This window comes from Leuresthes tenuis, unplaced genomic scaffold, assembly GCF_036924035.1.
Source record: "Leuresthes tenuis unplaced genomic scaffold, fLeuTen1.0.hap1 SCAF_9, whole genome shotgun sequence".
Classification (NCBI taxonomy): domain Eukaryota; kingdom Metazoa; phylum Chordata; class Actinopteri; order Atheriniformes; family Atherinopsidae; genus Leuresthes; species Leuresthes tenuis.
The window spans coordinates 21,264,302-21,288,641 of NW_027325363.1; the positions used below are offsets into that span (position 1 = coordinate 21,264,302).

General features: G+C 40.2%; 1 protein-coding gene across 10 annotated transcripts in view; it reads right to left on the reverse strand.

Annotated features, from left to right (window-relative positions):
• Window positions 1-24,340, reverse strand: part of gramd1bb (GRAM domain containing 1Bb) — a 126,325-nt gene that overhangs the window by 41,522 nt on the left and 60,463 nt on the right. The window contains exon 2 of one of the 10 annotated variants that reach the window (XM_072392819.1): window positions 22,254-22,297. The exons of 8 other annotated variants lie outside the window; for them this stretch is intronic. In XM_072392819.1, coding sequence (XP_072248920.1) covers window positions 22,254-22,297 — 44 coding nt within the window. Of the gene's footprint in view, window positions 1-7,175; window positions 7,709-22,253; window positions 22,298-24,340 lie in introns of those variants that run through there. One more of the 10 variants, XM_072392820.1, reaches the window with a different exon arrangement.

Below are 24,340 nucleotides of genomic sequence, written 5' to 3' on the forward strand. Positions count from 1 at the left end.
ATGGATTTGACATTTCTCCAGTGTGAATAGTGAATACATTTTAATTTACAAATATGTTGGAACATTATTTGAAATGTGAAAACGAACAGAACGCAATCACAAAAACAAAATGTACAATTTTGAAGTTTAGGTCCGGAAATATATTTAGCTCTGTTGTGGAAATGGCTGCATGAGTTCAGGCACAACACCGTCATTTGTGACTGCATATGCTTGTGTAAATTAAAATTGAAACACTCAAAGGCAAACCATAACAAGTGTATCCAGCAATGCTTCTGCTTTCTCTGGTCCCTAGCTAACTTAAGTTGGAGTGAGATAGAGAGGAAAACTGTCCTGTGCTCTTTACAGGGATGGCCTTGCTCGTTTCAGCAAGATAAACGCCAAACCACACTCTGTATGTATTACAACAGCATAGCTAAGTCTGTGAGCCAAGTGACCTGCTTGCAGTCCAAACCTGTCATCTGATAAAAACACCGGGCGCATGATGAACTGAGGAGTACAACAAAGGGGGTTCAGCAAGATTCAAGCAGCTGAACCCTGAGTACAAAGACTGGAAACAAACACTGGAGACACAACACAGTGGTAAACATCTAAAAGTTTTTTGGAACATGCTTATGATTCAGAATACAAGCTTTAAATTACTTAAAATCTGTTTTTATTTACATGTAAAACACATTTTTGAAAATGGGGTTGTAATAAAAGGGTCAATGGAATCATTCTAGTTTTCATGTTCACGGTGCAGATATTACAGGCGCTGACTCATGGCCACAGAAATAAGGTTTTTTAGTTAAACAACTTTACACAAGGTCTATTGTGTTAAAGAAAGTATTAGTATTGTTAATATGTAAATAATGCATGCAACATGCAAGCAACAAGCTTTGATAACTTGTGAATTCATGTTTTTTTCTCTAGTCGAAATCTAACTGTGACACAACCTGTTCTGCTTAAATACCTAATTTTCTGTATTTCCTCAGCATCATTCAAACGACAACACACTCATCTTAAAACTACGCTGACTTGTCTTACAAACATCTCAGAAAATACAATTTTAGGCAAACTATTCGCAGTCAAAAACATTCACACACAAGAATGACCACAATCAGTAATCACCTCTGTACCTCTACAAAGAAATAAACAGAACTCTTAGCTGTGCTGCTGGAAAGACTTGACCCCAGGGCTGCAGCAATGCTGGCTGCCTCTGCGGGAGCCCTCAGCAGACCCTTGCTGTGGAACAAAGGGAGCTGGTCCACTGAGCTGGACCACTGTGTGCCCAGATAAGCCTGCCCAGCCTCACACCAACAACTGACCTACTTAGGGGAACTCTGTTCTCATTGTTATTGTACATAGAATACACACAAATGGTCAAACTGACCGCAAACTCATACACATGGTATATACTGTCACAAACAGCCATACAGCACGGATGCAAAGCTTTTGATTCACTCAATTCTAACTCAGCAATGACATGAGAATTTTCCAAACTAAATCTTGCGTAGATGTGAGCAGAATACACCCCCAAATGATAAATACTCCCATCATTTTCTCCATCTTTTCTGAGAAGAAGGCATGCTGTTTACAGAGTCGCCATGGCAACACCAATGTGCTGACGCCTGGCTGGGTCGGAAATGTCTGTCAGCCCGACTGCGTTGGCCGTGCAGTTACCATGGCAGCCCGTCAAGCCATTCATGTGCACTTGGACTGCTTCCAACTAGAGGGAGAAAGACCGAGCTGGAGGAGCATGTTTGTGTGTTTGTAAAGGGGTGATGCCGCGACAGAAAGCATCATCACACACGACAGAGCTCTGGAGTTTATTTTGCTCTCAACATGATTACAGTGACAGGAGAGATCGGTGGGTTCTGATGCCCGATGTCTCCATCTTATATCAGTTAAGAAGATAGTTTAAGTGGTCTGAAAACAACACTTTTTATGGGAATGTGTGTGTGCGTTTGTCAGCACAGCAAAAACACTCAATTGAATGCTGTAGATAAAGTATGTCATTATCTTTCCTAAAACTATAAGTCTATTCCCACAGATATAACTTTAGCAATTAGTCCCCGACTTAATTAAAATACTTAATTATCCTTCCTGTGTGGGAGCCTAACACTGACAGGCCTGTGACAGTTCTTACATTCTCATTGGAGCTCTGACCTACCGTACCTGTGGGTGCGAGAACATGTTTTAAAAGCTATTATAATTTAACGCAGCGATTTAAATTCAAAATCACAAGAGGGTGAAGTGATTTAAGGGCTCAAAGGAGGGGGCAGAGGGAGACAGGAAACTGGCAACTACATTAAGCCCCAGTGGGACACTTTGTCCTCATGGGACAGAGCACAGCAACCGCCATCTGCAAAGGATATGCAGGCGGAAGGAAGCGGGCTGGGTGACAACACAGAGGGCAGAGGGAAAAATGTGGATATCTGACATAGGCAAAAAGGCACAGGAACAAAGTGCAGGGGGATGTTACAACTGAAAACATCTTGAGTCACATCCACAATGCATGAATACAGGCCAAAACTGTCTTAATACATGATGAGACTCAGTTTGGGATTGAACAACACTTCAATCCTTGCATCACAGAACTGGTCAGTTTCATCAACAGAAATGTGCAAATATCTTGATGATCTTTTTATCTTTCAAGTAAAAATCCCAAAGACCCATCTGCTCGGTGCTCTCAAATTCAAGGATATGATGATTTTCCTTGTACTAAATGATGTTTCTGTGGTTATTTTAAATCCAAAATTTCCATTTGACTGGGTACATTCATAAATGCATAACTCAGAGATATATCCCACACAGCAGCCCTTGATGCTCTCAAGTTCTATCTTTTTCAGAGACGGATATGTGCGCCTCCACATCAGGTCACTGTGGACTGTGTTTCTTACTTTATGAGTGGATATCACCGTTTTTGCTTAAGTAAAAGGTTTTATATACAAGTTCTTGGTACATATATAAGCACACTGTTTTTCATGTAATCATCAAAATTCCACATTAATGTGTGCTGCTCTTGGTAGATTGGATTGGTCATTACTGAAATGAGCTGGCCGCATCCGTGTTCATAAATTAGTATAAAGTTAGTAGATCATCTGCAGAACTGGCCACTCCCACTGGTGCCTTTTCTGGATTGCAGCCTTCAAGCTAATCTGCCCTGCTTAGTCTCGCCCGAAAAAGGAAAAGCACTTTGCATTTTCAACTACTATGAGGTCATCTTTTATATTTATGTGTTCACGGATGTTAATAGATGGGATTAAATCACAGCAGCGGCTCAAGATGTCTGCTTAAATTTGCAAGTAGATGAGATAAAATGTGAATTGACAAACAGGAAGCAAACACGTACAAAAAAGGAAAGAGAAAATAGAAAACTACAGCTTGCACATTATAAACACAGATACAAAGGTATTTATTAACATAAGATGAATGGACTTGGTGAACAATAAGCTTTTTTGAGGGTTTACAGTAGCGTTGGGAAGAAAGGGCAGGGGAGCGGCTTCTGATTGTTTAAAAAACCTTAATGGCAAAATGTCTCTATTGTTTGGACAGGTTTCATGAACAGGCGTATAGAACACTAATGTAAAGCCTTTTAATCATACATCTATCAGAGAGACGTACAAATAAGTGTCCGTGCCCGAATGCAGTTTCCAGTCCATTAATAATGAGGCTGACGGAAACCAAAGGAAGCAAACAACCCCTCCCACAGCGTGACATAACTTATGTTTGAAAGTTGCTTAGGAGGTAAATGCATCCACCTTCTACTCAAACAATCTCACTGTTACAGCTATATTCTGACTGTAATGAATGTACAAGCTTTTCGAGGCTGGCGCACAGAAGCAAAACAACAGATAAGCACCCTGTCCTCTACAAAAATATTGTACTTTATGGCTAATTCACATATGACTGACCTCTGAATCATCCTCCTTTGGGTTGCATAAATCCTTGGTGCAGATTGGGCGCAATATTCTTATATCACTAAGCGCTAATATACAAGCATTTCACTGACTTTATGAATCAAAGCAATTTACAGGTATGTCATTTTGTTATGTTCCGCCACATTGCAGATAGGGGGGAAAAAAAAGCTGGCTATATTTGATGCAGCAGAAGAGTGCGGCGGGGAAGAGTGCAGAATATAATCAGTGATGACAAATGGCTTGTGGGAAAAATGCAGTAAAGAAAAAAAAAAAAAGGCAAAAGAGCGGGAGATACAGAGAGATAGTTAATAATCTGATGCCGTGAGGGACACCGATCTGCACATCCTCTTGACTGCGGAGTCCCTGCTGTGAACTCAAGTCCTATATGTATATATACATACATACACACACACATTCACATGTATGCTTATTAAATTATATGTGTAAGGCTGCAGAGGTCCAAGCCTCATCCACCAGCTCTGGCTCTCGCCATTTTGTTATTCTGTTTTCTGAGCGCAAGCTTTAATCATCGTGTCTGATGGCCATATAAGAGCTCGAGACCTGCTAAATAACCAGTAGTTCACATAAATGTAAGATCTTTTGCTCCTCACTGTCTAATGCCATGATACTGAAATTAATATTCCTCCCTCTGAAGCCTGGGAGCTATCATTTTAAAGGCGGCCTAAAATATTCCCGAGACACATTAGAAGCTCAGGCCTTGGCATTTTGCTTGGACATGTGCAAGAGGCTCCGACTAGTATCCAAATGTCTTATCTTTGATGTCTTATAAACATTAACACTAGCATTAACATGAGTTTGTTTGCACTTGCACTGAATGCAGAAGTGACATCCTCAGAGTGACATAAAAGCAGAAGTCACTGTGAATATTTTCCTCAAATATCCTCCCTCCAAAAAAAAACTACTGCTCTCTGACCATAACTGTGGGAAAACACTGCAGTCCATTGCTTTGATCAGTCGTAATATTCCATTTTGAGGTTAAAGGCAGATACAGACGTTTATGCATGCAAGCCTGCGCTCGCTGTCTGTCTGACTGTCCCGCAGCAACAAGGGGCTGTGCCACGTGAAAGCTCTACGTCTATTCAGCCGTCGGTGCCTTGCTGTTGCCACAGCTGCTGCTGCTGGCTGTGAGTGAACATCTGTGTCTGACCGCATGTGTGTGCGCGTCTGCATGCAGATTTAAGTCAAACCAAGAGCAAACATCAATACACCAGGACCTTTGCCAAATCCTGAACAATCCCCTTCTTCCCCTTGCTGTCACACACACAAACATGTGCCCACATGTGGTCCTTGGCTCTCCTCTTCTTCTTCTTCTTGTCTCTTCCTCAACTTTATCAAGCAGGTAAAGTAAAAACAACCATCCAGCTCGGTTCTCAATTTTATACGCAGCCAGAAAACTCTGACCCTTGACATCAAAGTGCAGCAGAATACACTAGATCCTTTTCACAATAAAACCAATGTTTATTGTACGCTACCATTGCTTGAATCAGATCACAATTATTCAAAAAGTGGATGCACTGTATCTGTATCTGATTTACGGTATGTGGGCTTAGTGTGTGCGCATTACAAGCATAACTGTCATAATTTGCAGCTATCTTATCTGTCACTTCATAATAATATGACTTGGAGAGATGGGAAACAATCACTGGACAGTCTAATGAAGTAACTGCAGTGTAGTAAAAAAAAGTACATATAAATCACAGCGTCGAGAGCAGACAAGTAAGGACAACAATGACAGTGACTGAGGTATTGATCGACAGAATGACCTCTAAATCAACTGTTTTGCCGACAGAGCAGATTCCGAGAATAACGGAGAGGAGTGTAGTAAACACTAATGACAATTCTCTCCTTAAGAATTCTGTCAATGGTGAATCAGTGAGAGATTGTGTCCCTCTTTCAACACAGAAACACACTTTTTAATGTTTAAAATTACCCTTTAAAAACCTTACTTAATTCAGTAACTTTAGAAACGACGTGTTCATGCGGCTGTGTTAACATTGCAGAACGGCAGGCGTGCAACCATGCACGGCTAGTCAGCCAGACAGGTCACTTCCATGTACTAGATCATGTGATGCTAACAGATGGCTGTTGAGTGTAAAGTAACCTGTGTCTGTCAGGCGACTGCAAACAGATTAACTGAGGACAGACTCAGGTTTAACGGTTTCTACGCCACAGAATGATAAAGAGGCCCTGGGTGCATGAGGCCAGTGCACAACAACAGGAAGACACATCAGCAGTTGAACACATAATGTATGCACTCAATCTGATTAATTCTATGAAGGTCTGGGAGGAAGTTTTCAAAGGTAAAGACTCCTGTCTGAAGAAACACTGAAAGGATTAAGTCACAGACTTGATGTGTCAAAGAAAAAAAAGCAGGAGACAAAGGAAGGGTGAAAATAAGAAGGACACAGACCAATATAGAGATAATGAAAGAGAGACTTTAGGGAAAAGAAGAGGTCCTATGGGAAAAGATGAGGTCTTCATAAAAGTGAGGAAGGAAGGAAGCGGGACGCACGTTGCTGAAACTGCTCCCCCTGTAGTTTTTTTTTTTTCCTCCCGCAGTGCTCTGTAATTCGTCTCTAAAAATATCAAGCAAGAGGAGGAGGAGCGTAAACAAACAGGGGGAAGAGAGGATAAATGGAGGGGATGATGAAATAGTGCACAGGGAGAGCACACTTTAGCAAAAGAGGTTAAAACAGAAAGTGAGGCTATGGCCACCTGGTTGTGGATCTGTTCGTACATGTTAGATAATGAGGGGATGGGAGAGCAAGCGAGGGAGACTGTGAGAGCGAAAGCCTGGGAGAGATGGAGGGAGCATGTGCCTGCTCTTTTCCAGGCAGCCACGTGAGCGCTTCTCCTCAGCTGCTCTGCTCACACTGAGCCAGCCAGAGGGGAGCGGAGCGGGGTCGCTACAGTCACAGTGGAACAAGGCACGCTACATGTAGCTCACACTGGCTGTACACACTCTGGTCACAGCTTCATTTAGAACTCATTACAGGCTGGTATATTTTCTGGAGATTTACAAAATCGTATGGACAGACACATTTGAAAATGGACAGATGGGTATATCGTGGTCTGTTTTAAGAGTATGCAGTCGACTCAGTAATGCCCCAGGCCATAGAAACATCAGAATATAGTCAGACATCTATCCCCTGGCTGGGTTGTGCTTTGCATACGTAAAAGCCTTAAAGCTATACAGAAGGGTTAACATTTCAAACGCATCATCAGAAGAGCACATTATACTCTCTATATTCTTACCAGGCGAGCTTGAAGCCTTTCATTAGTACAGCGAAGCGTGTCTGACATCCATAGCGTGTTGTGGGCACTGGGCTGCCCGTTCACACCGCTGCATGCTGACTGACAGCCTGCCAGTGCCTCACCTCCCATACACAGGGGAGGAGTGGATGGAGATGCTGATGAATGGTGGGGGACCAAAGTCTGGAAGGATGATCCACAGATTTGTCCAAGCTTCCTGCTACATTCCTTGGCTAGAATCAGGGTGCCGCAGTGCTGAGCACTTGTGCCAGAAATTCACACCTCTCTGGGGATCTTCGGTTTTCCCAAAAGAAAAGGAGGTGACCTGCAATGCAACGTTCGCAGCGCAAACTGCAGCATGCCACAGAAGCTGGAGGGCTAGGAACTGCAAATAAATGCCAACATGGTTCATTACTACTCCTTTCCAACTCTGTCCTTTCTATCCAGCTCTCACACTTGTCTCTACAAGCTTCTGTTTGCTCACTCCAACTCCCTCTGTCTCAGCCTCCGCAGCGGATGAAAGCTGCACTTGCTGTGCTCGCAATGAGCAGGCGCACGATCCCCCCCCCCCTTCCCTCCTGTTCTCTCTATCCTTTTCCCTAGATGGCTCTCTTTCTCTATTTCTCTCAAAGATCAGGCTAGCTTGCCCAGCAGAGATGACTACAAGCAGGGTGGTAGCCTCTGGTCATGACATTCTCTGTGCAATGAACCGCACTACCACCTCCACCCCTATGAAATGTGAGAGAAAAGGTATTAAATGTGGGAATATGCTGCAACCTAGTCAGTGTCAGCAGCTCACCCTGTTAATCTCTTAATGCATTGAGAGTAGTGGGATACTGCCCACAAAATGAATGAGATGGACTTCATGGTGACTCAATTTGCTTTGTTGGTTAATGAGCATTATATAACTGCAATAACTTAAATCAATTGATTAAATCAACAATAAGTTATCCTGTCAAGCATTAGCATTCTCCAAAGGCAACGCTGGAATGAGATGTTATTTTTTTTTTTGTATTCATGTCCAGTTTTGCACACGATCACCGCCGTACTGATGTCACACTGTATGTAGCAGCCGTACGAAGCAGCCGCTACTTTCATGGAAATATGGCAGTATACAAAATTTAAAGAGAATTTGACTATATAACCAGAAACCTTCTGGCTTACACATTCTGGAGAGGGTAACAGCTAGTTACTTGTTGTAAGGCCTCAGGACACGGATACAGGGTCAGTTTTAGATCAAGAATGTTTATTAATATAAACAACAGCAGGTTGAGGATCTCCACACAGAGAGCGGAGCACTCTCCTCAATAACTATGGAGAAGGAGAGTGTAGTTATGAAAGATATCCAAAACAAAACTCTCTCCATTCTGGGAGGAAAACAGAAAAGGCTATTTACGATTACAAAATAAACTTGCGCTCTCTCACTGAGGCTGACTTAAACAAAAGAAGCTCTCTCAAAAACAGAGGCACTATAAATCTTAAACAATTAACTTAAGGCACGCCTTTAACGGCGGCGCAAAGATCTTAAAGAACGAAACTAATCGCTCCACTAACGGAGGTTTCTATGAAACATTAACAAATCAAAATCTCTCCAAACGGGAGGAACAAAACCAGGCTGTGAAACTTACCGTGAATAAACTAAGGCTATGGAATAAACTACAAAAGCTACTGCTCTGCAGGAGGATCGCTCACTACAGGCTCGAGGATTCTGTGGCTGTGGATGAAAGGCCGCTAAAGTGCAGCTCGTAACAAGAGGCAACACACTGGCACAAGACAAGGGAGACGCAGACTCCAAGGGGAACAGGTGGAAACACTTTGGGAATCAGGGAAAACAATCAGACACTTGACACAGGAGGAAGGGCAGGGTACCTGAAATGAGAGGGAAGTTAGTGCTTTTCAAAATAAAACAGGAAATGACGAGACAAGACATGAAAAAAAACCTAAATCGTGACACTTGTGTGCAATGCTGATCATTAGCAAGCACTGCAATGCTGATCATTAGCAAGTCAATCTGCTGTCAGGAGGCTAAGGTGGATCACCTGCTTGGAGACCTTCCCTGAATAACATTGGCCTACACTTACCAAATGTTTTGCCACAAGAGGGACCTGTTAGAAGTATCTACTTTCCCTGTGTGAAGTACTTGCAGTAACCCTGGAGTGGCCCATAAACAGAAAGCAGGCTGACTGAAGCTAATGATAGCGATTTGCCAATCAGGGAGCTTGTTTATGTCAAGTAAATATCTGGTATGGTAGGATAAACCAGCTTAAGCTTAAGTGAGAGGTTGTTCATTTTTTAAATAAATTTTTCCTGCATTTCTGTCAAGTGGTTAAGTAAATGTTTAATTGCTTGTATTCTAGTAGTACGGTGTCACTACTATGCATGGATTACCATGTCATACTTAAGATCTTAAGAATGTAAAATGAGGATAATATTTTTTAAATCCATTAAGATGTTGAATAGTGGGAGTCCCCAGTTTCTGCCTTTGCTGTTGTAAGAAAGCTGGCTGTCTAATTTGTGTTTGGTTGTAGCAGAGTGCACATATATTGTAAACTGGAACATGACAGTGGATGGGTGAAATGAACCCAAGTTATTATTTTCTGAAAACTAACATTCTCAAAGACTGGTGATAATTTTTTTTTTGGTTATTCTACTGGTGGTACCTCCCTCTTTTCTGCCAGAATGCTGTGACATTAGGCACTTAGCTTGTGGCACTAGCTGCAACTTTGCTAGTAAAATGGGTGGTCTGTATACCCATAAGAGCATAGCAGAGCGCAGAGGGAGCAGCCTCAAATGTCAGTAAAATATAGCCTCATACAAATAAATCAAACTCAACTAAACTAAACTAAAGATGCAGGTTAGAATGAAAAACCTGCATCTAGTTGTAAAAGATAAACAATGCTCAAAACTGCAGAGGAAGGGCTCATTGATTGTGAAGTCTGTACACCAGTGGGGAATTTGATTTGTGTAAACTGTGGCTGGTCAAGGCTTTTCGGTAGCACGAGGACTGAAGTTATGGCTGATTTGTGTAGTATCTAAAAACAGTTAAAAAGTAAACATGATCTTATAGAGACAAACAAATGAGATTTTTGATTTGAGACTTTGTAAACAAAAAGTCACACAATCTGAAGACCTTCCAAGTTAGGCAAATTTTGTGTGGTGATGAAGCCACTGATTTTTTCCTTTTAGATCAGATCAGAGGCATTGCTCCGTTTGACAACCACTTTCTTTGGGGCTCAAATCCGACCAATCCCCAGCAAATGACCTGCCTCTCCTTTCCTGTTTGGTATAAAACTAACACACAGCAGTGCTGCTGCATTTGGCTTTGTAAAGTAAATTCATGATATTAATAGTGATAGCTGCTTCAAGACATACGGATGTCAACCAACAGTGGTTAAATCCCTCAAGATCATTTGGTGGAACTAATTCTCCACTCATGTGTCATTAAGACTTTGTAGTAGAGGAGGTCACTGACAGTCGACGACAACAGGGAAATCCTGATAGAAATATGAGATTTCCATTAAGCTGATGTTATGTTGACACAAGTGAAGAGAAATAATTGGAATAATTCAGTATTATGATTGCCGTCAGCTCAGATGATCATAATCAGTCTATTATATAATAAATGTTATAACACTAATAATAACAAGACAGCATGTTTGTTGTTTTGACTTTGTATTTATGGAATTAACCTTTAAGCCATCAAAGTCCACTCATAATAGGACTGTGGCCTAATCACTATCCTTGACCACATTAGACCACAAAGGTCTTACAGCAACCAATTATTTATGAGAAACGAGCACTGACTTGGCACTAGGTTCAGAGGCAACATGTTCTTCCTACTTAATTTTCTTTAAGCACTGCCCATAAATCAGACCTCATCAGGGGTGACTAAAACTATCCACTCTCCACCATAAGATCTTGAAAATGTATCTATTTTGTACGGTCCCTGAAGATGACCAGTTTAATTTGCCACTCAGTTATTTCTTTAATTAATGTTCCATTGCTTTGTGACGGCAGTAAACAGGAAAGTACATAGCCATAAGCTTTATTATGGCTCCGTTTTAGGCTCTTGTTATTGCGCTTTGCCTGCTGAGTCACTGAGCTTCATTCACTCACTGCGCTGTTTCACATGCTGATTTTGCAGAGAGAGACTGAGTGCATGACTAACTCACAGAGAGAGGGTGGGCATGAGCTGTTGGCCTGAGAGGATGTAGTGGGTTTCTTTCACAGACAAGTGGGCCCTGTGCAGTATGTGTCAACAGTTCAGAGTTTGAGAACTAACTTTTGAGTTTTGAACATTGTCCAAAGTATTCAGTGGAAAGTATAACAAAGAGTACAGTTACTTTTTTCAAGTGCATATAAACGATTGGAGCCTTGAACATTTTCAAAAACAAGCTGGAACAAATGTTATGACTGCTTTTTTGAGAGCGAGGCAAGTTAAAGTGTGCATACATTCTTTTAATTAGATCATTCTGCATTTGTCACTTATTGGGTTGATAATGTTGCTTGGTTGCTACTCAACAATTAGTAAATCAATTTTGTGAATGTGACTCTTTGTTGGAGTTTGTCAGTTATCATACAATTCAATGTCTATAGCTAGAGGACAACTAGAGGATTCTCACTCTACATTGTCAGGTAGCAATGCCAACCCCCAAAGGATACTTTGAATGTGGTAGGAATCTGGGGAGGGAAAAGAGAGGAAAGGAAAGGATGCAAAGATGTGAGAGCACTCTAATCCCTTCCCAGGGTGCAGAGGCCAGCACAGTAGCCTGTGCTTCAGTCAAGCAATACGACAGCAAGTCACTTCCAACAGAGTCCATCTGGTACCCACCTCATCATAAGCTGGGACTGATTTCACAGGGGAAAAAAAGCACAAACACAATACCTGCAGCCATGGTACAGCCATTGTTAGTATAAATCATGGCAGATAACAAGCAGTCATGAGTTCTAAAAACTTCCAGGAGGACAACAGAGTTCAGCCGGTAAAACATTACCTGCCCCTGACAGCAGAGTTTGTCCCTCTCTAAGCTAACGAGACTGGTGTATAAAGAAGCACACACTGCTAATTTCTAACAACACTATTATCAAAAATTTAATAAATTATAGTCAGAGGTTAGAGGTAATTGTGGTCATTTTATCAGTTCTGTATCCCAAAAGTGTATAGGTCCAGTACAAAAACCTCATGATGCTGAAACAGTTAATATATATATAAAAAAAACAGGAACCGAAAAATGCTGTAGGCATTTATCCAAAAACACACAGAAAAGAAAACAACTGAGCGGCACAGCTTGAACATAAAGTAACAGAACATTAAGTGGACTTTGGCCTGTCATAGTAAATAATACCTCACCTGTAACACACAGGTACTGGTTTTCAGAGGCATCTAACCAATCTAACCCATAAGGAAGTCAGCATAACACACCTAAGAAGTTTGGTTAACAAAAAACAAAAACCTTGTTAGTTTTGCAATGCATTTATTTTGTATCTTTCTGTGTATGATTTCATTATTTTCAGTGCTCTGTTCAGAGGCAGCTAACAGAGTGGTGCTGAATGGACAGCTCCTTCAGAGATGAGTCCAACCAACAGTAAGCAGTTTCTTCTCACTGACCCCACCTGCTGGCTAAAGCACAGGATGTAAAAGGATGGTAAAGTAAAACTGCTCTTTTTGCCAAGTAATAAAGACAGTTGTGCACCACGATGTCAGGTATAAACAATTCTCATTTGCTTTATCTTAAAGCTTGATTGAAACATAAATTAAAACAATACATGTTTGAGCTCCTGCACCATAAAAATAGTATATTGTTGCAGCCAGTAGCCAATTGTAGATCAGAAAACAGACACCAAGTTATTTCTCAGCTTCGATTTTGGCATTCCTTAAGCCTTTATCTGGTCAAGAGATTTTTCATTCATTATCTAAGAATAGCATTGACAGATAATCTGGATTAATCCCTTTACTCTGCTTTGTGGGATTGGACAGCGTGGAGAGCTTGACACACCCATTCTGCCTGGTGGGTGTTCCTAACTGTGTAACACAACACAGATTTGTACCATTTTCTTTTAACAAGGACAGCCCCAAAAGATTGATCTTTTCCATTTGGTCAGAAGTAAACATGTGATCATGTGACTGGCTGGCAGTTTGTTTATTGGTGAACTGAACATGTTGGACAATCTGAGTCGTCAAGGTCACACACCGTGTGTGTGTGAGTGTGTACTGTTGCAGTAGCCATCCTCTTTTGATTGTCACTTATTCTTTTTTAACAGACAGTGCTTTCAGAATTTGTGTTTAATTGAACCCATTCTTCTCTATGTCAGTGAATGCTTCAATGTGTCAGGGGCTTCAGCATAAACCCAAAACATTTACTCCCATTCTTAGCATGAAATCATTTTAAAGAAAATCTGCTGCACCTTTACAGCCAAAAAGTTCTAACCAAACTTGAGTGTCAGGAGGCATTTCCAAATGCATCAAGCTTATTTGGATGTTTACTTGCAAGCTTCAGATGCTGAGCTTTGTGCAGCAGTGCTGTGCTGCTCCAGAATCTGCTAAATCCTCCTGCAGGCCTAAAGAAGTAAAATGAGGGTTGTGTATTACCTTACAACATTCCTACAAGCAGATCTCTGAGAGGGTTTTCTTGTCCTGCCAAACCAGAACTTTACTTCCACCTTGCCTTTTCACCACTCTTTCCTATTTACTGATTAAGCAACCACCCGAAAGCACCCATGCCATCTGCTTTGGCTTTTTTTCAGCTTTCTTTTTTGTCAAAGATTGAGGAGAGTTTCTAAAGCTTTGAAATTTGTATCACCTGACCTTTGCCAATGATGATTTTAAAGAGGTGGTCACAGTCTGAGATGTTGTTGAAAAGTAACTGAGAGCATGATTTATCTCGAGGGCGTCTAAACTTTTACAAGTTGATCTTTTCATTTTTCCTCACTCAAGACTGCACAAAAAAAAAAAAAAACAACACACCAATCTGACCGGGGTAAAAAAAACAAACTTGTCTCTAACTTTAAGGCTTTTTATGATCAGTTCATCACCTACATCACCTATAATCTGTTCAGTTATTTAGCATGCTCCTGTACACAGATGTTTCATGCTGTAAAAGCAATAAATAATAACACTGATGCTACAAACTACTTCACAATAAGCTGTCGAATAAAACAAACATGGATGAATTAAAAAAGGAGACTTTGAGAAATAAGTCATTCTTACAACATGTACAGGCTTAAACAGTACTTAACTGTTTAGAACTACAGCAGTGAGAATTGCCATGAACCAAAAGTAATCAATAAGACCTTTAAAATCAATCTAGAGCACATTGGAGCCAGAGTAAAAGGACAAAAAAGAGACCTATTCACAGCTCTTAGTTTACATTATTATTGGAGTGGAATTTCTATGAAATTAATTGGATTTAGCTTCACAGGATGGGTTCAGAGATAGCTACAATTTAAGTAAACATAGATTTGATGTTTCTCAATGAGAAGAAGGTGTAAATCTAAGATGATGTTGTGACAGAGGCTGATGGGAATGATTAACAGGGGCAAGAATGTCAGGAGCAAAGGCAATACTTGCCAGTAAGAGCAAGCAGATGCAAACGTCAGACAACAGCTAACAGCAGACACTGTGGCTAAATATGATACCTGAGCAAAGCCAATATTTATCCCAAACACAGATATGCAGCAGGCCTCACGCTGAAGACAGAGAAGACATTATGCAGACAGCGGTGCAGAAACGGCAAGAGAAAGAAAGAATGTTAAAGGATAACATGTAATGTGTTCAATCACAAAGAAAAGCTACACTGTGAGAAACAGACATGTTCAATACTTAGGTTGCTCAGAAAGACACAAAGTGAAAAAAGAGATGGCCTTCTGTGCTACTGTCACATGTGCCATGAATAAAAGAACAAAGGACATGTGCCGACATTAAAGCACTAATTTTTGAAGAAAAGCTCTCCACTTCCTGTATCTGCTGCAGCAAGCAGGATGAAAATAGGCCAATGTTTCTTTTACAGCAAACCTCTGACACACTCGCATCCATAATTATTAAACAAAGCAGAGAGATGAGGAGAAGAAGAAAGGAGGCGAGATGTGGTGGAAAAACAGTTTGGGCTCAAGCCTGGCAATTTACACATTGTGGGTGTGGGTTTGACAAGAGACAAGAATCTGCAATTTGCTGTTGGATATTTATGAATACTGGAATTAGAAATGGATCACTCACATCCATCAAATGGAATTCAAACTAAATGTTGACTTTTAAACTCACATTCAGTGAATGTTATGACAGCTTTTTTTTGCTGTATAAGCTAACATAATGTCTACATCAGTACAGATGGTACATTGAAGCTTTTATTTTACTTTGCAATGCAACCAAGAAATACAAATACAGGTCATAGCTATCATTAGCTGAGCTAACTCACCTCACAAACATTTCACTTAACTTTTGTGTTCATTTAAGTTGCAGTCTATAATGGAAACAAAGCCATATAAGAAAAAAATCGGATTATATTATTAAAAACATGGAGTGGAGACCTGTTAAGGGTGAACCACAGAAGAAGACTATTGTATTGGATTTTAAGAAGGAAGGTCAAGAATTATTGGTTGTAGATGAAGTTTTGTGAGATGTGTGCAGGTTAATATTTGAGAGATGGAGAATAACACTTATTATGTGATGCAAGTACAGGCAACGGAGCAGGAATCCACCTAGTCAAATATGCAAAAAATGTTTTCCTCACTTACTTCCATATTTAGTTAAAACTTAGGTTTCTATTTATCTGCAAGTCATAATTCTTTGACAGCATGTTGGCGCTTAACATCTCCGTTTCTCTTCCAACATGTTGACGTCCACTTTCCGCGTCTCGCTCTGGCAGGTGATAGTCTTTGGCCTTTGTGACGTCCTGATTCTGAATGCAAAGTTTTTAACAGTCAAAGTTTTCTTACCGTACTTTGATCTGTGAATGGTTACAGTTAGGACTTAAAGTTATAGTCAGGGTCAGAATAATTCCGAGGGATAATTCTTTTTAGGATTCATGCTGGTGACACTGAATGCTCACTGATGCAAACAACTATTCCTGACTAAATCACCACACTAGTGGCACCTGGCCACATGACAAAACTCTATAATGTGTCGTCTGGCGTAACCTCTCAACACTGTCCCGTTTTTAAGTGTTACTGCACCTGAAAAATGACATCCATGCAAGTATATCCTCACTGCTATTAAGCTTCAATAGTTTTCTTTTTAGTGATTTGTTCCTCCAGGCTTTTACAGCAGTGCTGTCATGCATCAAATGTATTAGCTATATAACCCCGAAAATGTTATTGTACAGGACAAGATTTTTTTTGTAATGTTCAAAGTAACCATGTTTTAAATAAATGAAGCTCCTCTTAAACCCCACTAAATGGTGAAACTTTGCCACCTGCTGACATAAATTGAAAGGCTACCTGCACAGTCCTTTCACAAAACGGAGGAATAACATACTAAGTTTAAGCTCTATGCAGTCAGAAACAACTTAAATATGGTAGCCAATGGTAGGGAGCTAGCCACTAAGAACTTTGTATATATAAGAGGAACCATAAATTCGATTCTAAGTTTTACAGGAAGCTAATGCAGAGGGCTAAGCCAGGAGAAATTTGACCTATCTTGGGGCTACCAGTAAGTATTCTGGCAGCAGAATTTTGGCTCAACTGTAAGATTTTCCAAGAACTGGTGGACATCCACATAAATATTACGTCACACTAATTCCAATCTTGATGTGATAAGGGCATATATCTGCTGTTCAGCATTGGTTTTGCACAACATGCTTCTGATTAAGGTAAAATTTCAAAGATGAAAGAAGGCTGCTCTAGAGACTTGTTTAATATGTGAATTAGAAGATAAATCCTGGCCAAAAAAAAAAAAGAGACCAACAAAAGGTTTCTCATAATTGTACTGGAAGCCAAAGTAATCCCATTCGAAGTGACTATATATTTAGATAATGAATCTCTGAGGTTGTCTGGATAAAAAAAACCAATGACTTCAGTTTTGTCTGAATACAAAAGTATAAAACCTCGGAGACAAACCTGGAACTTTATCAGCTGATTGGTTTTCTTGGGTTTAATTGATTTATTAGAGCTGGGTGTCATCAGCATAACATCGCATGTCGTATTTCTTAGTAAAATCACCCAAAGGAGGCAGGTATGAAGACAGCAGAAGTGGTCCCAGTCCACAACCCTGTGGAATACCATAAACACCTAAAATGTGTCAGATAAATATGATTCAGTTTAAAAAAGTAATCTCTATCCTGATGATATGTTTAAGTCCTTGTAATAAGATGCGGCTGGTGATATCAAATGCGGCACTGAGATCCAACAGGACCAATACAGAGACACAACCTTTTGTCAGGGCTAACAAGGAAGGAATTTGCAACTTTAACTAGTGCAGCTATTGTGTACTCTAGATGCAGAGATAAACTATTCATATATACTATTATTATGCTATAGCCTTTGTCTGAAAACAACTTTTTCAAGACAAGGTCATAACATCGAACAATAGTTGTAGAGACTGTTTTTGGGTGTGCAACTGTGCATTGAGTCAAGACTTTCTTCTTTAATGGAGCAGCAGTATCTTCAGTCGAATATTGGGAGGCTGCTGCACTGTCATCCAGGCTGTACAAAGGGGGTGGTGTGTGATTTGGGGAGCTACCCTCCACAGTATTCATATACTTTGATGGAGGATATAAAGAGACTAATGGGTCCTTAGATCTGATCATGGTATTGTTTGATGGACACATGCAATAATGACATTTTTTACTGTACTCATTATAGCCCTTGACTATTTATTCAAACATTATAAAAAATGATCAGCTAACAGTGGATTCTGATGGATTTTCGACTTTTAAAAAAAACAACTTCTATGCCTTATGTTACAAGAAGATCAAACTTGAGCTGTTGCTACAAAGCAGAAGATCAGTGACACATCACATCCATGAACCCGAAGCTCATTAAACACAGACGCAGCTGTCCCGCTCAGAGAAATGATGCCATGAGACAGAGGTCAGGTTTCGCTGATCCCCACTGATGCAGTCCACGTCCAGTTATCTGGTAATGTAACACTGCACTGCTGACACTCCTGTCAGAATTGCTTATGCTAGGCTTTTAAACTACTGTTCAATATAAAATGAAAAATAAAACATAAAAAATTACCCTATGAAGCTGGAGCTTTGAGTTAGTTACAATGATAGATAAGGGATTAAAAATGGTAGTTTCTGTGATTAAAAAGACCCAGCTGTTGTGCCCAAACTGATGCTTAATTGGAAGACTCATCTTTGTCCAGTTTATGCATTCTCTTATCTTTTTGAATGTTTAACATCTGCCTGGACCTTTTGAATATCACTGATGCCTGTGTTCCTTATTATATAACTACGCAATGAAAGCTCAGTCATCACACAATTATAAAATCAGTGAGCGTGAGATACCCTGGGGTGATAGCCAACATGGTCGGATCCACTGTCGCCAAGGGGATTTTTCAATTTTTGGGAACAGTCAAATATTCAAGGGCGAGGAAACGGCCCCATCTGTGTCTTTAGTGTTCTCCAAAGAAGCAAAAAGTGAACCTACATAGAACCTTTATTTAAGCAGGCGGTTTTACTAGAAATACAACAGTTGCTTAAGATATACCATAAAAATCAATTTAAGGGTCAATCTAAATTAGTGAATTTGCCAGTGGCCGACAATCCTTTTATCAAGTCAGTCAGGGCTGTTGCCCTAGAGACGTTCCTTCCACCATCAAAGCCGGTGACAGTCCAGCCTTCTGGCTCAGGGCCATATGTGGACCTTGCATGCTGTTTTTTCAGCCAGGCACACATATTTACAGAGAAAAAACACAACTCTAAGCACAATGAAAGCAGGAGCAAACCCACATACACTGCCTTTACATTTGCTTATGACTGATTGCTAAGTCATTCCAACCCACAAAGCTTTCAAGAAGTACAACTGAGCTATTTTCAGCCTAAAAGACTAACTACGTCATACCTGGTGACATAGCAACAGCAAGGTATCAGACATTTAAATATCTCAAAGTTGTATTGATTAAATCAGCTTTTTCCATTAAAAACTCACACTGACATCAGGGACTTGTAATGTAGAAAAAAGGTGTATCTTATGCAACTCCTCAAGTGGTCTAATGAGTACCACTCACTTTAAAAGCATTTCATCATACATCTTTATTCGATACTATATCCTTGAAGGGGGAGATATAATGAAAACTTTTCTGTGCTTGAGAGGAAATTTTGTCTGATGCGATTACCAACTCAAAAGCAAATGGACGTAATCCAACTGTGGACTGTATATGACTTTTTTTTTTAATATAGATTATTGTCTTCTTGACCATTCCAAGTCCATTTACTCTAAAAGCCACATTCACTCAAACACACTCAAAGCACTTCTTAGTATATACAGTGTTACAGGCTGTTTTTTCTCTCTATCATTCACTCACACATAGACTAATTTATTGGAGGCAAACGTGGAGTTCAGTGTCTTGCCTAACAATATTCATTATGCAGACCACGAAAACTGGGGACCACACCACTGACTTCTGATTAGCAGACACTCTTTCTTCCTCCTGAGCTCCAGCTGCCTCTTAAATAACCTCAAAAGAAAAGTTTTGACCTTCCAATTCTAAGTATTAATGACAAATTCTCATCAGCAGTTATATAGCTTACTTAGCTAATGAGCTGTGGTATTGTAACCCTGTGGTATTTCAATTAAAGCATGTTACAGACATTTCCTTAAGACTTCAGGAAATTGTGTGTAATTGTGAGAAAAAAAAGCACAAGATTTCTTCTTCAACTTAGTCATCACTGGCTATTACCATCAAATTAACACTGAATTGTTGTGGGATTCTCTCAGTATCGTCACAGAGTAAAATGAAATGCATGTCTTTCTAATCTACTTGTATTTACAGGACTTAGCAGGGCTATATTCATGACACTGCATGTGCATTTTACCTAGACGCTCTGGACACACTTTTCTTGCTTTGCAAACAATCCTAAAATAGAAAAGCGTCAAAGTTATTATTGCCCAGTCAAGTGAGAAACATAAGCACTTTCCCAAGCCACTTTTCACTTTTGTCACACATGGCAAAGAACAATGCAGCCCCCACCCCCCACCTTTAAATTCTGCATTCAGATTTAGCTGGACGAAATCATCGGCTAGGCGTGCTACAAGGGTGAGCCATTTTTCTTTCCAGAAAGTTTGCAGCTACAAGAGTGTTTGGCAGGTTTCTGTTAGCTCCAAAAGGAAAAAGGTTTTCACCACTGCTATACAGCAAGGTGAATAAACATCTGAGACCGTGCTCACAATCACTTGCAAAATGTGTTTGAGCCAGAAACTTATACAGCAGATTCCTTCCAGAGAACAACCTCACTTTTTATTTTCAAATAGTCTTTGTGAAATGTAGTAAGTGTGCAACATGTAAGCTGTTCTTGTAATGTACCTTAGCAATGATGAAATAATAATTACTATAATACAAGACTTTGTATGTGTTCTGTAACAGCACCTAAGCTGAATGAAGAGGGGAAAAAAAACATGCTGAGTCATTTCTGTCACTACTGCTTCCATCCTCTCTCTCCAGCTCTCCGTTTCATCGTTGCACCAGGCTGGAAATAAAGGAGCTTCTGCATACACACACACACACATACACACACAACATCCGCAACTCAGAGAAAGCGAAGTCTGAAAGTCCATTTAAATCGTGTTTTTTTTTGTATGGTCCTATTTCATTCGTGTATTTACTGAGCACATCCTAATATCTGTTGAACCAATGACAATTTCAATGCCAGAAAACTCTCAAGAATGAAAAGTTAATTGTGTTAGATTATCATAAAAGCATTATGATCAAAGCAGCAGTATAAAGGCCTTCAAAGCAGTAAACTTTATTGGAAATATTTTTGGGCCAATTTATCGTCGAAGCAAAAAGTAGCTATCGTGACAGGTATGAACCGTTTAGGGGACATGTTTCATTAAAGTGCCTGTGTTTTTGGGCTGCTTTCAGAAAAGTCTGATTATTTGCATCTGTAGGATGGTAAAGGGTGACACCGGTCACATGCGAGCAAACTCCTCTAAAGTTTAGTTTTGTGCACTATGTACTGGCTCACAGCTGTGGCATAAAGAACAGACACTTGCCCACATACCGTTCTATACTCACTGTAGTCCAGAACGTACACCTGGTGACTGTTTTACCACTTAAAGGATTAATATTGTTAAGAATTTTGTAGAAATTCCTTTTACACGAAGAATGCGAGACATTTTTTGCCTTTTATCCAAGTCGTGACATTTCTTTTCTGCTGTGTGAACATGTTGGTGCCTGTTGCTAGTTAGTTGCTCGTTATTTTAAACTCACCAAAAAGGACAGATATATTTCTGATGCTCATTTGAGGAGTTAATCCGGCAATTTATGAGTTAATGCAGTGCAATGAAGTTGGAGGAGTCAAAACAGACAGGTAAGCAAGAATGATCAAAGTGCAGCAGCATCAGAAGCTAAACTGCTACAACATACAACATTCCGAGCATTTCCCGTAATCGACAGCTTTCAAACTCCACAAAACTAGCTTTAAAAACAGGGTTGTAGTCTGATGGCAGATCAGTCGCGTCTTTTTCCTTTAAGTGAGACTGTCAGTGGTTACATTTTAGACCCTGCGGGTAATTTTGAAGCCAGAAAAAGTCCAGTTTCACATTGCCCCGGTGTGCTCCTGCAGAGGACAATGCTGACAGCGTTTTGGTTAATGATACTACTGCAGTTTTTCTCCTGGATCTCACTCGAAGTGAAATCTGAGGCCCACGAGTGGTAAATGGCAGCTCAATGCACTGGATGCCATGCCAGAACAGAACAGCTCCCTCTATTGGTTGCCATGAGTATGGTATTCTCATAGATGATAAACCATGACCAGTGCTTTTTACAGCTTATGAAGATGAATTTACTTTCTGTTTAAAAACACAGCAAATTGGATGGACTTTGCTTGGAAGATGAATGATGCTTGAACTACAGCCCACTGCTTTATCTTTGCTCTGATGACATGTACACAAGTGTTTTATGCTTGTTGGGTTATATCCTACCTTTGAGGTTTCCATATCAGTTTCTTCCACTTCTTTTGCTTGGCCTATCAGTGAAGGTAGAGAAGAGTAAATGATAAGCTTTGGTAGAATCTCTGCCGTGTTTGTTCACGACGTTGTTGTCCTGGTGACAACTGAACTAGAATAAAAAATGCGTCAATGCCAAATTTGCTGCAGATACCTGAAGTCCATCGACTAAAAAAAATAAAAAGTAAAACAATCATAACAATGGTGCATGACACTCCTTTTTAAGAATAAATAAGTAAATCAGTCACAGCTTTTCTCCATGAAACCTTTTTGTGTCGTGTTTCCTTTTGTTTGCCGTGATGACCTTGTCATTGGTGAGAATGCAAAGTTTGAGATTCGTATTTCGCACAGATCTGCTTGTGTAATTTCTGCACATTTGCGTTTCTGTGTTTGAATGTTAAAAAGCACGTCGACAGATCACTGGGCTTGCGGTGGGAAGTCCTCTCACTTTGCTGCCAGACTACTCAATATAGAGCACCCACATGTGCCATGAATCACCGCGATCAGAAGCCCTCAACCACTCCTCCATCTATTCAATCAATTCATTTTTGATGTGGCACCTGATAATGCATTTGGCTCTACAGTCAGAGCAATTTCTTCCCACTCCTTCACCCCTGACTGAGCTTCGGAGCACTAAAGAGGTTTCATTCTGCTGTTCAGCTCCTTCCACAGATCCCACGCCTGTGTGTGAGGTAATCACATTTTATTTTAACATATATATATATATATATATATATATATTATTTTTTTCTCACCTACTCAAACCAAAGGTCATTTAGGTATTCCTTCAGTATGCTGCTGTTTAATGGGTAGGTACGTAACGTCTGCTCTGGTAGGTTTGTACTTTTTGAGCCGTAGGCTGCAGAGGAAGAGAGGAAGGCCTGCGTATGAATAATCCATGGTGCCTTTGGAACAGCCGGGAGGGAAATCAATAACATTTGTGATGGAGGGGACAGATTAAAGATTACACAGCTTGATTTATAAAACCTGAAAGACACCCCTTTAACGGTGGTGGAGATGTAATTTAATATAGTTCAGAGTTCACACCCCTTCAAACTCTGAGATGTATTAACTGATCTATCCAAATATATAACGGTGTTGTTTTGTGAAGTTATGATGGGGATCTTTTGCCATTTTATGACATTTTATGAACAAAACATCCATTGTATATCTCACAACTGTGCTGTCAAGGTAAACCTCAAGGAAAAATCTAAAAATAACAGTTTTTTAAGAAATCAGCAATAATTTGTATTTTGGAGCCTTCCTGGCATGAGGTTAGCACTGCTGTAAGAGTGTTGCCACGGAGGATTTGGATTTTAAAAAGCAAGCCAAGATGGCAAACAATTTGAATGCAAATGTAAACCACTGCCGGCCTGCTGTGCAATCTGTCCAACGCTAACGACGCTTCCTATTGCATCCTGGCACCTCATCTGTTCAGGAAATTTTTCAGTGCACGTCACCGGGCCTGGGAAAAATGTATCGTCAGCCTTATTGTTTAGTGGAAAATGTGCTTCATAAATACGTCATTGAGGTTAATCCTTGCATGCATCAGGGTGGGAGTGCCGGTCTGCAGAGTGTTGGCACGATGAGGTGAAGGTTTAGAGATTAAGTGTTAGCAGAGGCACTGATTTGAACCTTGGTGTATTACACCATGAGGTGCAGGAGACCTCCTGATTACTGCGCTGACTGCAAACAGGCAGGTATAGTATATTCTGAAAAGTGAGATAAAAAAAAAAAAACTCAAACGCCCCACCTCCATCTTCACAAGCACTAAAAAAGAGAGAGAGAAAAAAACAACTAAATTAAGTGGATTATGGACAAACAGACTACGTACAGTATTTATTGGCTTTGAGCTCCAACTGTGTACAGAGCTGCACCAGAAAAATAATCTCTCAAACAAAGACAAATCTATACTTAGTTTATACTGATTCTTTGCACCCCTAAATAGCATATGTGCATGGCACATCTCCTTGTGTAACACTGCAGTAAGGCAGATGTCCACCCAGCATGAAAACAAGACCTTTCACAAAAGCAGTAAGTGGGTGTGCCAATGACAGACAGAT